Source organism: Hyaena hyaena, unplaced genomic scaffold (genome assembly GCF_003009895.1).
Source record: "Hyaena hyaena isolate Hyena2069 unplaced genomic scaffold, ASM300989v1 scaffold_162, whole genome shotgun sequence".
Lineage (NCBI taxonomy): Eukaryota > Metazoa > Chordata > Mammalia > Carnivora > Hyaenidae > Hyaena > Hyaena hyaena.
Genome location: NW_024080795.1, coordinates 826,217 through 843,529, shown reverse-complemented (window position 1 = coordinate 843,529; position 17,313 = coordinate 826,217). Strand labels below are relative to the sequence as shown.

At 47.9% G+C, this 17,313-nt stretch overlaps 1 protein-coding gene across 1 annotated transcript in view; it reads right to left on the bottom strand.

Annotated features, from left to right (window-relative positions):
* GPC3 (glypican 3) overlaps positions 1 to 8,836 on the bottom strand; it is a 446,356-nt gene extending 437,520 nt beyond the window's left edge. The window contains exon 1 of the mRNA XM_039239848.1: positions 8,476 to 8,836. Within this exon, the coding sequence (XP_039095779.1) occupies positions 8,476 to 8,650 (175 nt within the window). The 5' untranslated portion in view covers positions 8,651 to 8,836. The remainder of the gene's footprint in view (positions 1 to 8,475) is intronic.
* Positions 8,837 to 17,313: the final 8,477 nt, after the last annotated feature.

The following is a 17,313-nucleotide window of genomic DNA, read 5'->3' as shown; positions in this document are numbered from 1 at the left end:
ATGTGTAAATATAAATACATATAAAACATATCCAAACATCACATTTGTTTTTTTTAAGTATGCTCTGCACCCAGCATGGGGCTGGAACTCATGACCCCAAGATCAAGAGTCACACGCTCCACCAACTGGGCCAGCCAGGCACCGCGAGCATCACATTCAGATAAAGCTGTAGATAAAAATTTCTACTTGTCACTTCCTCCCCAGACTTCAGTCTTGAAAGATGGGCAACAAGGCTCCCGGGGCCACAGAGAACAAATAAAATGGTTTTGCCTCCACCACCCCATCTGCAGTCTCTATGGCAGATCAACTTAGACAATGACGCATCCAGAGACCCAGTCATTGTCTAGGTGCCGGCCATCCTAGCACCTCATTCAACAGCGGTCAAGTCCTGTAGACTGTGTCTCTAGGCGGTTAGCCTCACATTCACTGCAACCTTTGTTAACAAGTCTATACAAGGCACTCTACTCCCCAGTCTAGACGATATCATGATGAATCAAATATGGCTCCTGCACTGAACGATTGTAGGGGCCGGCAGGGGCTAAGAATAAGCTCTGTACTTCACCAAACATGGAAACTAAGAAGTACACAAAGAACATTTCTGTGACCCAGATGCAACTGGGGCAGAGCTCCGTATTTTCTCCGCACATGCAAATTTCCAAAGTCAAGTGTTTTCTAATCCTTTCAGTCTGTTATGTTGTCAGCGAACTTTCTGATACATGCCAGGGTAAGGGATTTGAATGTCCTCCCTGTAGCTCTAACCCTTCCTCTCTTCCCCACGTTTCCCTCAGCTTCAATCACCCAAACCAAACGTGGAGAAAGAGCAATGAGGAGTCCCAGGATACTGCCATATACCACAAGCACCAGAAGGAAGAGTTTCGGGGAGAGGAAGCAGAACCATTTATTAAGGACAAAAGGAAACAAAGGCAATTCTGATATTACTCTCAAATGAACGCCCTCCCTTTCTTTTTTACCCTCTTTCCTAGTTGGGCTTCTAGCTGAAAGAACTCCCAATGGGTCATCCCTAGCCAACTAGTTTTCTCAGCTGACTTTAAAACTTTGCTCTAATGCATACAGAAATTAAGAGAACTCTCACGAGGCCCTTTATCCTACTCCAATAAAATCTCTATGGCTGAATATCCATAAGGATTTACATCCTTTCGAATGTACACTTAAGAAACTTGATGTTACAGGTAAGAAACAACAAACAGTAAAGAAAAACTCACAAACATTCCTTGTATGTTTCTGAGACACCCCGCTGCATTATTTCTGAAACTTAAATACCACAGATTTGTAAAGCAAATGTATGCATTTATGGAGATGGAGATGTATTTAATTTATCTGTAAACTACTTAGAATAGCCTTGTAAACAAGCACAGAATACTTACCTCTCTTAAAAGCTGGCTAGTCTACTTCTTTCAGGGAATTAGAGTGCAGCCACATGAAATAAAGCAGTTCTTTGACACTTACCTATAGACAATAAATGCATTTTTGACCTGAAACAATAGTTACGTTTTTACAAGCCTTAATATGGTAGTAGAAGCGAATCAACTACTTAAGTATTGGCTTTATGGGAATCTTGTTTGTAATACATTTCTATCTCCGTTCATTCATTTAGCCTACAAATATTTATTGAGCACCTATGATTGGTACTATTCTCTGTGCTAGACTCTGCAGATGCAAAGACGATCACAGCCCAGAAGGACAGATATAGATGAATGTGAACACATGCCTTAAAGATGCCATACTCACGATGTCTAATTTTCCGGTCATAAACTTATTTCCAAAAGACAGACTCAAGAAGGTCAATTAAAACTGTAGTTTAAATTCTGCCTTATTCTGAATTGATAAGAAATAAACGCATGCTTCATTGTGGAAATCCTGAAAAACACAGCATATTCTCAAAATCATCACTTCTTTTTCTAAAATACTTTGTTTTTTATTATTATTATTCATTTTGTTTCATTTGAGAGAGAGAGCATACACATGTGCATGCATGTAAGGGGGGAGGGACAGAGGGGGGGAGGGAGAGAGAGGATCCCAAGCAGGCTCCGTGCTTAGCGTGGAGCCTGATGCAGGGCTCAATCCCCACGACCCTGTGATCATGACCTGAGATGAAATCAAGAGTCGGGGGCTAAACTGACCGAGCCACCCAGGCGCCCCACAGAACCATCACTGCTGGGAACTATACATCATTTAACTTTCAGGTGGATAGGTAGAATACAATGAGTGGAGGTTTCTTTTATAATGGCTTTAACTTCCCTGTCCCTTCTTCTTGCCACTTGTATTTTATCTCCCTTCCTATCAATTATTTATCAATATAAGCCTATTAAGTATACTTCAAAGAGCTTAGTAGATTTACTAATCTAGCATATAAATACAATTTCAGCTACTGGAAGTAATTAACTGTTTGGAACACTAGCAATGCATTTTGGTTCTAACATTGACTCTTTTTTACTCGTGAGGAAAAATACAAACTCTCAAATAAGGCTTTATCCAGCTATACACAAAGAGAGGCAAAAATGAAAACGCCTTTCTTGGTAATCAGTTTGGATTCATTTTTGTTTAAAAATGGCAGACAAGTATTTCTAATAATTGGCACCTGGGTAATTGATCTTCAAGTGGCCTAACTGGAAGTACAGAACTAAATCTTCTTTACTTTGTATATTCAACAAGGTATTCAAGTGAGACAATCATGTTCCAGTGAGGATTTTCCCCTCACACGCAGCATTTCAAAATGCACATTTTCTCTGCTGGTATGCCCACCTTCACCTTGCTTTCTGAATTGCATTCTCCCTGACATTCTATCTCAGAAGGTAAATTCCCATTACCTTATGCTGTCTCTAAAGCCAGTCTGGGGCCCATGATTTGGATTCTATTCTCTGATGCTCATTTCTTAATGGAGTGCTGGAGATCCTGTTTCAAGCCAGCCAATTTGCTAAATATGGGCAGATGAGTGGGGGTGGGGGCGTTCTGCCCACACTCGCCATTAGACCCTAGATTACCCAAAACATCAAACCCGTTCGCAAGCTTGGCTAGGGCTGAATAGATGCTGGATCCTACTATGGTCTCTTGAGTTGAGCCTGTGCACGAATTCTGATCCCAGTTTACAGAAACGTGTGAGGTACTTCAACAGGTCCGTGCATGTGTTATAGCTCAACCCCCAAATACGGTAATGTCAACATTAGTGAGAAAGGTCTAGCTGACATTAAATCAAAGAGAGTTTGATTTAAGAGATGTCTTACAATCTCTGTGCTATGTTAATTGTTGATCTGTAATGATACTAAGCCAGTCATAACAGTGTTGCTAATTTCAATCTGTTCTTTGGGTACCTGACATTAATGAGCCCTTCCTGATGGTAAGAGTCGCCAGCTGAGGAAAGACCGAATCTCTCTCCAGGCAAAATACATGTAGCCTGAAAAGTTTGTCCACATACCCCAATAATGTGCCAGAACAAACTGGACTTAGGCTTTTAAATAAGATGACATAGAGCTTAGGAAAGTATTTGAGAGTTCATAGAGAATACATAATGATCTAGAAATTCTATTATCATCAATAATTTACTAAATGTGCTGTGGTGCTCTCGGTATTGTGCTCAACACTGCATCAAATGCAGTGCTTTCCCTTTAAGAAGCTTCTAATCTAAAACATACAAATAACCATATGCAGAAAAAAGCGAGAGATCAGAGTAAAGGAAGCATTCACAAAAATGTACAAATTCAGCATGCCAGAACTTTTCAGTTGAGCAATATGATCCCTAGTGAAATTCTTTCCAAATGATGTATCGTGTGCACAAGTTATAAGTGATTATCTTCAATTTTCTTAGAAATGAGTAATAAGATACCTCTTAAGACCCGTGTTTTTGTATATGCATCAAACACTAAAGTTGGCATGGTCATTGATAGCTGCCATTTAAGGAGAAAACATATTTTCTGTCTTGTCTCATAGCAAGACAAATCCAGGCCTCTTTCTTCCCAGGTTGGTAATAAGCAGCCTTTTTCTAGGCTACAGTGAACAGCAAACATTGCGACTCGAAAGATGAAAGTAGCGGAATGCTCAAAAATATTGCATCAAAATATTGGATGCAATCTCCCAGCCCATAGGAAAAAAACAATTGCAAAACTGACACCATCTGTGTCATCAAGCGTCCATCAGGATCCTGTCATGCCCGCATCTCCTAATGCTTACAAACACGGAGTCTGCTCCAAGAATTAAGAAAACTTTTTAAGATGGCGGCCCTATTAAGAGCGACCGCCCTATCTCCCCACTTCATCTCTTCGGTTCTTTTCCCTTGCCCAGGCTGGCTATTGTGACCATTTCAGCCAATTTCCTGGAGGTATTTTCTAGCCCTTTTCACCCTATTTAATCCTACAAGTTTCCTGAGAAGCCTGTTTACGCGTAGGCTCCCCCACTAGACTGCGAGCGGCCTTGACAAAAGGGACTGTGTCTTGCTCCCCCTCAGCACCTCCAGCACCTCGCGCCGGGCCTGCCACGGGGCTCCGGTCTCGGGCCCCTCGCGGGCCAGGGCATCAGCCGTGTCCCCAGTCGGATCCACGCTTCCCTCCACGCACAGCTCGGGACGAACCATCAGCGGGCGCCGGAGAAATCTACTGACCACGTTCGAAAGAATTCTCCCAGCTGTGCCAAGTTTCGTGCGGTAAGATGACTTTCTCCACGTTTTAACACATCATCTGCTCGCCCAAACGTGTGGTGCCGTCTCGGAGGAGAGAAACCCCTCCCACGCCTCACTTCTTATTCTCTCTCCTGACATTAGGACCACTAACTGCTCCCAACGAATGGGGGGAACCACAGCTGGCCACCCAGATACGGTTGCTAGTTCTCACACTTTAAAACCACACGGACAACACACAGCACACTCTTTGTTTGTTTCGAGCTCGCCGATTTTGATTTTGGTGGGTTCATCTATTTTGAGAAGCTCCAAGTGGATCCTGGCTCTTCACGGTTGCCTTTTACCCATTCGGGAGTTTGGCCTTCTGGAAATGTTCCTGCACTTTCCAAGGCCCTCTAAGGCAAGATTCTTCAGTCTTTGGGGAGATGCAACACTACCACGGTTTGTTTGATTTTCTCATTCCCATCCGTCCCCTTCACCACCACCCCCCACAAAAGTGGTGCATGGCATTCATAAAGTGAATTACACTTGATTTTTGTTTAGAGAAATTTTTTTTTCAGACTTCTGTAACATTCCCTTGAGACAATTGGAAACATCATTGTCTGATTACTAGCTCACGTTCCTTGCCTAAAATTGTATCCATTCTTGATTGCGCCTGTGGGTAGGTTAAGCAAAACAAAATAAACATCTAGACTTATGAGCTCATTGGCTTTTTTTTCTGAATTTTTCTAAATTAAATAAGGGCAAAAGAGCTACACTGAAAGTCAGTTATATGGATTTTTCTGCCAAACGCTAACTCTGTGTGCCTGGTTTCCATCTGTGGTGCTTTCCAAGTTACAAATCCTTAAAAAAAAAAAAAAAAGAAAAGAAAAGAAAAAAGAGAGAGAGAGAGAGAGAGAGAGAGGGGTATGAAAAGATCTATGGATTTGGGGGACATGCTATTTAGAATTGCTATCCCGTGCCTTTGAACGCTCTAAAAGAAATGGGAACATGAGATTGTAAGGCTTTAGATCAGCTTTGTGGAAGTCTGGTGTAGTCCTTCAGCACCAGTGATTTATTTTTTAGGCTGGCTGATTTCAAATGCCATTTAGTCTCATCCATATTAGCATAAGAAATGTACCTTATCCACTCTAACCCAATTCTGCTAATGGCCGAAGTTAGCAGTCAATCCCAAATGCTCCCCCTAAGTGAGACAGGACATTCTCCAGGATTTCTCCTTACTGTGACCAAATCTCATTTTATCTGGGACAAAGAAAGCTTTTAATGCAGTTAATACAGTGAAGCGGGCACACTGAACATGGCTTAAAATATAGATGGAAAAAAAAAGTCAAGCGGTCATCTTGATGGTTCATAACTATCAAATAATTTGCAGCTCTCTTTCAATTTCCAACCACTGAATGACAGCAGCAAATTACACATTTATTCACTTTGAAATTATGCACTTGCCATTGTATTTAGTCTGCCATTATCGTCTCTTCTCTGAAATACTGATGAGCTCTTTCCACACATGGCCATTAGGATTTTCACCGTGTTTTCCATTCTACAGTGACCACATTCGCCCAAGTGAAATTCAGGACACATCGTTTTTGGGCCAAGAGAGAGTACTGGAAATCTGTACTGCCCCCCACCCCCCCGAAAATCCAGGATATGTGGTAGCTGCATGGGCATCACCATATTTGAAGTGTGGCCTTACTCCAGCCGAGGTCAGAACAGTGCCTGCCAGGTAGAGCTCAGCACTGCACATGTTTGTTAAACAGAAGTGAAGTAGGGAATCTGGGTTTGTACGATGACCCTTGGAAAGGGATTTTTTTCCTATAGAGCTTGGGAAACACTGGAGGAAAAGGAAACCCCCCCCCCCCCCCCGTTAGGAGTTCCTGTTCTCTACGGCATGGCCATCCCGCCGCAGGGAGCGAGGGAGCCCGGAGGTTGGGAGCCCAGGCCAAATCTCTTACACACAGTGTGTGGGCCCTCTTGGTACTTGTATACAGATGCTGTGAGGAGGCAGGCAGCCAGGGAGCAGGGGAGGAGGAGGGCGGGCCGGCGGCAGCCAGCACCAGTGTGTGTAGAGGGAGGGGGTTGCTCAATGAGTATCAGTGTGTTCCCTCTGGTCTTTTTCTTCTTTTAAGCACAACCTTTACTCCCTGGCTTAAATCAGTCAAATGTGGCCCCAGCCCCAACCCCGGACCCATTCATCTTGTGGGGTCTCATCCTGTGAGGACCAGTTTTTACATTATCAACAAAAGCATGTTCTCCGGCCTTAGCAATCTAATTACCATGGCACTTCGAGGGGAGAGAGATTGGCCTGTTGTTTCAGCTCTGCGGAACCGATTCATAGGTTGCCCCTTACGGCTCCTGCACACGCCCACGTGGTACGTTATTAACACTTAACAGTGGAAGACGCAGTTCTCCCCTCCCATTGAGCGAAATCCTGCAAAGCAATATTTAACGGACGCACAAATGCATTTCAGTCGCCAAAAGGGGTGACCAATTACCTTTGCAACCAAACAGCAGGCTCGCTCGGTCTTTTCATCCACCTAAAGAAAAGGCTGAGGGCTGAGGGCGCGCTGGCTGCCTAGGTAACCTCCCGCTAGTGAACGCTCGCTGGCAGCGCCCACAGGGTGCGCATCGCATTCACAACTTGGTCCAACCGTCAGGCCCGCCGCTCTGACTTGTTGAGAGCCACGAGCCAAGTTTGGACGAGGGCTGCTCCCCGATCGCTCCGAAGCGCGGGGCGCGCGCCTCGCCGGATGCACGGGTCGCGGAGGGACCCCGGAGGCCACAGACGTCGCAGGGTTTGCGACCGCCACGGGCCGCTTCTGCGGAGCGCACCTCCGATAAATTAACCTGTTTGAAACCAAACTCTTCTTGCCCGCATTGTCGGGGTAGCACCTTGTCCTAATTGGATTCTAAGGCAGGCTTTTAGGTGTCCAACCGCGGGACAGTCAATCACGCGAGGCCATTAATATTCATCTGTTGACAGCGGCAGCCCTCAGCTAAGGTTAAAATATGCCCTTACAACACGATCTGATTGTGCAGAACAAAAGGCAGGCGTTTGGAAACTTTCCGCCACCTAAAATCGTCTCCCCTTCAGGGTCCAGCCTGTCAAGAAGGCAGATGAATTTGAGAAGGGGAGGAGTTAAATCATCTTTGGACTCCTGCTCCCCGGCCAGCAGCACCGTTCCCGAAGCGATTTTGCCCACCTAGATAAGGGACGCTGTTTGGAAGGAAAACGTTCAGTCCTCCTCATCGTGGGGACCCATCTACTCAAAAGTTTCCCCCAGCGTGTCTCTACCTGCCACTGCAGATTCGGAGATCTGTCCTCAACTTTGCCTGCACTTGGGCCCGCGAGCCCCGGGAACCCGGGCTGCGGAAAGGAGGGCTTGGGGGCAGGTTGGGGAGAGAACGGCCGGAGCCGCGGTCCCGCTGAGGCTGAAATGCTGGCACGTTCGCGCGAGCGAGGGTGGCAAATGCCCGAGGCACCGGCTCGGCTGTGGGGCGCCAGTTCGCCGAGGCCCCGGGGAAGCATCTCCCACCTTCCCGCCCTCCCCCAAAAAATGGGCGCTCGCGGGAAGGCCATCCCCGCCGTTCCTCCCGCCCGCACCTTCCCCGAAAGCAGAGCGAGTCCAGGGGATGCGGGCACGATCCCCACTCACCCTTCTGCCTCTCCGCCCCCCACCCCCCACCCCGTAGACCTGGCCGGGCCGCGGGCGCAGCGACCACTCCCGAGTGCCCAGCGGCGAGGCGCACGGCCGCGGGCCCGCGGGGCCAGCGCGCTCGGGGTACGGCCGCCACGCGCCCCCCTGGCTCTCCGCGGGGCGCGGGGGACGCGCGCGGGGACTCCTCCTCACCTGGCACGGGGGTTTCGGGCACCCACTTGAGTCCGGGCTGCAGTCTCTGGAAGAAGGAGCGGACCTGGTGACAGGTGGCGTCCGGCGGCGGCGGCGGGGGCTGCGCCTGTCCCGGGCAGTCCAAGCCGAGCAGCATCGCCACCACCAAGCACGCGGTGCGCACGGTCCCCGCCATCCTGCTTCGCGGGCAGCGAGGAGAGCGCGGGAGAGTGGCAGCGGGAGCGGGAGCAGTCCCGAGACTCGGCAAGGCTGGCGGCGGCCCTGAGGAGCGGGAGACGTGCCGCTACCCAGCCGCGGCAAAAGTTTCCTCGCAGCTACCTGGGCGCGGGGCGAGGGCGGGAACGGCTCGGCAGCTCGGGCGGGGCGGGGCCGGCGGGCGGGGCGGGGCGACGGGAGACCGGGCGGGGCGAGGCCGAGCGCGCGGCCAGGGGGGCGGCGGCCGCCGAGCGGCGGCGAGCCCGCGGGTGCGGGGAGCGGGGCCGCGGGGCCCGCGGGGGCACGGCGGCGCGCGGCCCGGGCGGGGGCGGCGCGGAAGAGGGTGCCGAGCGCGTGCGGTGGCTCCTGACGGCCCGGCCCAGCTGCCCGCTCGCCGCCGCTCTACCCAGGGCGCTCTGGCATAACTACTGCAGAGGGGCTGCGGGCTCCGGCGCGCTGATTGGCTTCCCAGCAGCCGTCCCCTCTGACTGGCTCTGGGAGAAGTTCCCCAGCCTCACTCCTCCTTCCCGCCGCTCATTGGCCTACAGCCGGCAGGGCTTTTCCCTTTAGGATTTTTGCAACCTCTCCATCCTTCTTCGGGGTGCGCGGGGCTCCCGGGCCTCGGCCACCCCCCCACACCTCCGCTTCGCCCCAGGCCTCCTCCCGGCCCTGGCCAGCTCGTCTCTGGCCACCGGAGCCACCCGAGGTCTTCCTCCTCCGCGCAGAATCCACCTCCTCTTCCTGCTCTCCGAGGGGCTTCCCTCGCACCGTTTTCCCAACGCGGCAACCCCAGCCGGGTTCGCAAACCCAGCCCACGAATAGTTACGTTCTGGGGCAGCCGGGGACCGCGGGGGGGGGGGGGCGGTTCACGGCCTGCCTCCTCTTTGACTCTTGTACCTAAAAAGTCTCCAAGCCCGTGGGATTTTCCAGGTTTGATTCCAAAGAGCCACGCAAAATCAGAGAAAGCACCTGATCCCAGAATGTTGAAAGACTCTCTCCTGCAAGACAGCCCCCGGTGACGCTTCCTGAAGCAAAGCGTAACTGGCGACAACAAAATAACCTGGAGCTTAACGCCAGCCTAACTCATTACAAAATCACTGGACACAGCAAATTCACTGAGCCAGAGCTCGCCTGTTTCGTAGATGGAGTGGAAGGCTGTCGTGTCCTAGACCCAAATCCCCACCTCTCCTGCTTAAATTTCACCATTAGAACCAGTTCTTTGAAAATGAAACGCCTCTCAAAGGAGGAATGCATTTAGTCATTACCTATGTGTTCCTAGGCAAGGATCTTTAACTCCCCTCTTCTTTTCTGTGACTCCCACGCACACACCTTAGCACAGGGCCTTGCACATAGTAGGAACTCAGTACGTGTTTGTATCATGAAATGCGTTAGTTAACACCCCAGTGTGAATTAGCTTATAGTCTGATTGTGTTGCTTCTGATCTACGTGAAAGTCGGTTTTGATAAGGAAAGACAAGGGAGAGCCTCCACACCACGAATTTTCCAGGGAGTGCCAGGCCAGGGGAGAGAAGTTCCTGTGCCAGAACGCGTGGCCTGAGAAAACAGGCAAAGGAAGGGTAGTTTGGTGAGGAGTTGGCTCATGTGTTCATTCATTCATTCAATAACAAATATTTGAACTCCTACTACCCTGCTACACGCCAGATATGTGGGATGCAAACAGACAATGGGGATCCAAAGATTAACCCATGGTACCTAACTTCAAAGACCTTCAAGTCTGATGGGGAAAACAACCAAGGAGAAAATGTTAACGCAGCACATGGTCGGTGATAAGACAGAGGCAAAGGTAACGGGTTCTCAGGGCTAAGAAGGTAGATCAGAGACAGCTTCCCAGAAGACATGGTGCCCTAAGCTCAGACGTAAAAGGCCAGCAGGAGTTGAGGTCAGAAAAGAAGATGGCAAGGAGGGTGCCAAGGGAAAAGCAGCAGCATGAACAGAGACTGAGCCGGGGGAGCCTGGCATGGCCCCATTGGAGAGGTACAAGTGGGAAGTACAAGTAACGTTTCAAGCTGGGTGGGGGATCAGAGGAGCACAAGCATCCAAGGTGAGCAAGGGCCAGCTTATGCAGCCGTGAAGCCAGGCCAAGGAGCCTGGGGAACCACTTAAGGGAATGTTAAGCAGAGGGGTGACAGGATCATGTTTGCCTTAGGAAAAGATCTCCCCAGCGACATTGTGGATTGTGGAGAATGGCTTGGAGAAAGAAGAGGACTGGAAGCAAGTGAAAATAATCCAGTCAAGAACTGATAAAGGCTCAGGGCAGAGGAGATTTGGAAGGGAAAAAACTAGCAGTGGTATTTGGGAGTAGAATGAGAAAGGCTTAGTAACCTGGGGGGTGTGGGGGTTGGGCGAGAAGGAGTCAAGGACGGAGGGCTCATTCATTCTTTTTTCAACAAACATTTGAGTGCCGCCTATGTATCTGGCATTCTTCTCCGACTTCATAATTTCGCCTGGAGCTAGGCCTGCGCCTGCATTGAACATTTGACAAATGACATATCCACTTTAAAAGAAACACCAATTAAGAGTCATAATTTGGCTGGTGAGTTTGATATGTTCCACCTGTGGAGCCCAGTGACCAAAGGGCAGATTGGAAGGCAAGCATTGATTGAATTTCATGACCTCGCAGAGGAAGACATGACCTCCCATAAATTCATGATCTTCCAGAGCTCATGCAACTAACTACAAAGGCAACAGTTGTTTTCAACTACTGGGTATTTGAGTACCTTGAAATGAGGGACTGTGACCTATTTTTAATATAAACTTTTATATGTAATACACTTCGTCTGAGCCCGGGCAGTGTTTCCCAAAGTGAAGTGTGTGAATCCCTGGTGATGTGTGGGCCAGGGAAGTTTCTGGGTTTTCTTTTAATCGATCTTTATTTTACTATGGATTAGAAAAATGTAGTGCCCCTAACCCCTGATTTCATTAGGGCAAAACTACGTAGATTGCGCCGGCACAAACTGCCTTCGATACAAATGTGAGCTGGCTTGAAGGAAAAGGTGAAATCCTGTTGGGAGTGTGACGGTAGAGCAAAACTTGGGGGGATGGTATGTGAAAGACCCGGATTTGGGCCAGGTCATGGGCAAACCGGCCCCGAGGTTTGGAGAGACATGTCTTTGGCCTTAAAGCATCTGCTCCCCCTCCCAGCAGCTTCTTCTAGGCTTGAAGCCAACCTAAGGTGGGAGTTAATAGAAAGTGCTAGGCTTAAGCAGTGGTTCTATTTCCACAAGGGCCTCTCAACGTCCTTCTAGCCTTGGGGCCCAAGAGGGACGAGCCTGGCCACGGAACTCGGGCCCTGGAACAGACCCCGAGGAATAATAGGCTTCTGCTCAGGAACGCATGCGGGAACACCCCTGGCAGCTGTCGATTCGGTGAACTCTGCCCACCCAGTGACGTGGAGTTTTACTGACGGACGTCCAGTTCCTTTACCAGAGTATGAAATCTGTTCCGGTACATACTCTATACTGCCCAGATGAGGGACTAGGCATTACGACTGGGTCTTCCCTGTTCTCTTTTACACGAACAGCCAGTCTTTACCTTGCAAGGCTCCCTTCCTCGTGTTAGAAGTCAGGCCAATGACTCATTCTTACTCTTCAGCTGGAAGAGACAAAGAGAAACAATCAGTCGAGAAACACAAAGGGATGTGCTGAGTGAGCCAGTGTTCACTTTCTACAGTTCATGGGTCTGTGCTTCCGGGCCCCACTGGAAGCATGTAGATGACACCGTCGGGCCCCATTTTCCTCTTTGGACCTCAGAGGAACTTTTCTTCACCTTTCGTTCCTAGTCTCCAGTTTGAAAGAATTCGAGAATTCCCAGCTGTAGCCAGCAGCTATTATCTTGCTGTAGCTGGGAGGAGAGTCTAGTTCCATGGCTCCAAAAGCAGCATAAATCAAGGTTTCTGGGAGAGAGTTAAGAAAGGGTGTTCAACAGCTGTTGCCACGGGAGGGGCTCATACACAGCCGTGCACACGGCCACACACGCACACATGGTTTCTCTTGGGCCCGGCTCCCTCTGCTCCCCAGAGGATGCCCACCTCCCCTCGCCCCCCTCAGGTGCACAATATCGTCTCACCTTCGCCCTACGCTCAAAACCTGCTTTCAGGGAAGAAGCGTTCAAACTCATCCGCCTCCAGTATATCTGGTTGATAGGATATAATGGGGCTGCCCACCCAGGGGTACAGAGATTTTAACAGGGATCAAAGCTTTAAACCAAAGGAACAGAGCTCTCCAAACTGTGGAATTCCAGGCATTCGCCAGTGGGAAGGGAGTGTTTAAACTGAGGGGCAATGAGGCCTTTTTTGGTGCACCTGAAATCACATCATGTAGACAGTTGCTTACATGTTGGACGGCTGCTACTCACAGTCAACACCTCCCTAGCCACACCTCTGTGCTCCATGGCACACAGCCACTTTGTCTCCCCTTCTCTTGCAGTGTATGACTCCTTTGTGGGGCGGAGGGGAGGGGAGGCGCCAGGCACACTGATCCCAATTCTCCCAAATGTATAAGCTATGATCAGAGAATGAATTATGGTCCTTTGGGAAAGAGTGTTCATTCATTCATCCCAGCCAGCAGGCCAGTGCAATGTAAATGGTAACTTTGTAAGTTGAAAGACTTAAAGCCATTTTGAAAATTGCATAATAATCCCAGGCAGAGTTTGGCTCCGTGAGTATGGAAAATTAATAGGGCCGGCTGAGATGCTTGCATTATGAGTTGTGGATGGATGGCCTCTCCGCAGACCAGGGACTATGCCTTGCCCTCACTAAATCCACAAAATATACTGAGGTTCTTGTGAGTCCAAGATTGGGGGGGGGGAACTATTGGAATTTTTATTTGTGGCATCATGTTGATTACTACAAATAAAAAATTATTCTGTTCTGTCTTGGTTTGTATGAGGGATATTGATCTAGATTCCTGACATATTTCTTCATATCCCTAGTCCATTGATGGTTTTTTTTATTGGGCAGATATACTGTATCTATCTATATCTAACATTTTGTCTCTTGCATAGGATATTTGGTTTTCTAAAAAATTTAAGGGGTTTGCAGTTTGGTGGTTGAGAAGATGGTAGCATTAAATCTAGAGGCTGGCGATGTCCGAGGCATGGCTTTATGTGCCACATGGCAATTCACTCATACTCTGTTTTGCTTTGAATTATTGTGGCCAAAAACACACAGTGGTTCAAGTAATGTAATATATTTATTGTGATGTATGGTGTGTAGAACCTGTAAGTAATTTTACTATGGGTTTTTTTTTTTTTTTTCTGGCTCTTTATGCTCTGGAGCCTAGGTCTCCAGCAGGTCAACAAAGGATCTCCAGCAGTTGACCTCTTACGCTGTTTGCTTCCATCAGTCTTTCCCATCCTCAGACCTCCCTCCCTGAATTCCTAGCAGTTTGGGGGAGGAACACTGACAGCCGCCACCACAGGTAGCAACTCATGCTTTCTCAGTGACCTGTCCCATCCCGCTTCCCAAACCCCATCCACAGTTCTACGTCTCGGGGAATTTCAAAAGCAGCAACTCTCAAGACGGGACCATCCCCTCCCCACCCCTAACTCTACCGTTATCATGAAGGCCATCTGTCCTTGAGGAACTGTGTTCTTGAGAAGCAGGTGGTTGGGGCCTACAGCCAAAGGAAGGGGAGAGTGGCTCCGAACCTTTCCATACCCTCCACCCAAGCCCAGAGTCGGCCATACTTGCTGTACCAGCACCTGGAGGGGCCACTACACTTGCCACACTGTATAGCAAGTGGACACTTCCCACCATTGTGTCCACCATGACTTGTAAGCTTTAAATGAGCATGGGTTCTCATCATGTGTCTATTTCCTCCAGTACAGTGCTACTCAAAGTGCGGTGCGTGCCTCTGTGTTGTTCCCTGCACTGTTTGCTACCAATCCGTGACAAGCTGAAGCACAAAAAGGGAGAGTGAGCATTTAGAAAATGTTATAGCCTTTTGACATTGCAGCCACATGGAATCATGTGAGGAACTGGCCCCAGTGTTGAATCTCATAATTGTTTAAACTGGTCTTTTCTTTTGGTTTTATTTTTCAGGGTTCCTAGTCATTCATTTTTATTGTATTTTCCCAAAGTATTTGTACATGTTGGCTAGAAAATAAACATAATATAAAATAAACGAACTCTTTACTACAGTGGGAGAAGCATGGCCCTAGTATGTGCACAGCGCCACAGGCATCATTCAGTAAATATTCTCCAGATAAAGCCCTGTGATGCTTTTCTTTACAAAAACAAACTCCCACATTCCCTACTTCTAGACAGCTCCTATTGAAATCCCAACACAGGGGCTCCTGGGTGACTCAGTCAGTTAAGCATCTCACTTTGGCTCAGGTCGTGATCTCAGTTAGTGGGTTTGAGCCCTGCATCAGGCTCTGTGCTGACAGCTCAGAGTCTGGAGCCTGCTTTGGATTCCGTGTCTACCTCTCCCTCTGCTCCTCGCCAGCTGGCACACGTGCACGCACACTCTCATTCTCTCTCTCTCTCTCTCTCAAATAAATAAATAAATAAATAAATAAAATTTTTAAAAATCCCAACACATAAAAACTTTCCAATAATACATAACCCATTTGAAGATAAATTTCCAACTAAAAGATTTCTCCTACAAAAATTTCCCCATAGAAGCATTCTTCTTCTATGGCTTACTTTTACTCAACAATATTCAGAAGACAGTAAATATGATTTTCGTGAGATTCTGCATCTCAGCAGATCTTGGTGTAAATTACAAAACAGAAGTTGAACTCCACCGCTTTCGTATGTTATTTTACCAATCATTCCCCATCTACCCCCCTCCCCAATTTTGTATCACGTTTTCTATTGCACGTGAAGGAGACGTTAGCCTGTGTACCAAAACCTATCTTGTTAGAGCCCGATGATAAGGTCCAGAGGGAAGTCGTGCTCCCCTGGAATGCCTTCATCTCATTCATCCCTTACGGCGTGTCAGAGGCAGAGCAAGTCTCCCCTGCCATAAATAAATTGAATGTCATTACTCAGAAGATTTAAGCTCTGTTGGATGTCTCCAGTCCTCCTCACACTGCTGTCAAACTTATGGTTAATACCATATGGTTTGTTAGCAGCTTTCTGTCTGCTATTGTTCTGAAGTTGTTTCACGTGGGAGTATCCTGTCTTCCCAAATGGACCGGAATAATTGAAACAACATAGGACTAGCAGTCAAAAGAGCTGGTTTCTACTCCTTGCCCTGCCTGCCACTCTGAGCATTGTGACCCTGGATCAGTAACTCAACGTCTCTGACCCATAGCCTCCTCAACTCGAAATGGAGGAAGGTGGTCCATACACTCTCTAAGGTTCCTTCTTGAAATTGAGGAAGGCAGTCCACACACTCTCTAAGGTTCCTTGTAGCTCTGACAGTCTGCATTTCTGTGACTGTGAACTCCTTAAAGGAAGGAATCTTCTACTTCTGGACCCCGATCCTAGAACAGTGCCTAGAACATAGCAGGCCCCCAGTGCTGATGTGTCAAATGAATGATCGAATGCAGCCCTCACAACACAGACCTCCGCAATGGCTCCATGGGAGATTCCTGAGAAATATTTGTTGGTCTGTCAGTGCTCTTCTTAATCAAAGTGCTGTGTACAACATTTAGAATCTAATTTTTCTCCTAACGAGCAGCTCAGGAATGCTTGTTGTAAGCAATATTTACAAGGGTGGAGATATAAACAGACATACTTCTGTCGTATTTTCTTTATCTCCAGAAGTCTCAGAGATTTTTAGAATTAAGTCATTAAAATCTTTAAATAACTGAGGCTTTGATGTTGACTCTTTAAGATTGTAAAGTACTAAACAGTAAAAGACTATGTTTATCTAAATCTTGCCACGTGGGGGTCTCCCAAGTCACTATATTGTCTGGAAATGATAGCAGTAAAGTTTTAGGAGGGCATATTACTAATTTTTCCCTGCGTCAATCCTTTCTATGGAAACCTCTCCGAAATGCACTGCATGTTTCCCTGCCTTATTAAACAAAGTACATGAAATCTAATCTCATCTATTCTCGCTGCTCTGTTTTATCATGTTTACTTTGGGTACTATGTTGTGAATGTACAGAAATGACGAAGCAATGGGCTCCTAGGTTTCAATACTAATAACTAGTAATATTGGCCATGCAGTCAGCTTCAACCAGCCCTTCAGTTGACTTGCTTTAACTTCTGTCGCAACACCGTGTTCACAAGGGTCCCTGCGGTGCAGTGGAATGAGTGTAGGTCCTGGAGTCACACAGTCCTGAGTCCAAATTCCAGCTCTATTAACTTACGAGCGGGGTGACCTTAGGCCAGCTGCCCTACGTGGCTGAGCCTTCACTTACAAAATACGGCTTAAAAATTTAACCTCGGTTGACGAATTAATGGGTAGATAAATTCATGGGATAATACAAATCCAGCACAATGCTAATTGCCGAATACAGGTTGCCAGAGTGCCAGTGTCCACTGCAATATTCTCACAGCATCTCTGTACGCTAGGAAACATGTAACCTTGCAGGGTCTTCGAGAAGATTCGAGACAATACAGGCAAAGTGTCTGGCACATTGTAGGTATTCACGTTATCCTATGAACTTTAAGACTACTTCTTGTAAAGGCCCTCAAAGCCAGGTTTTCTGTTTGCCTTTTGTTTTT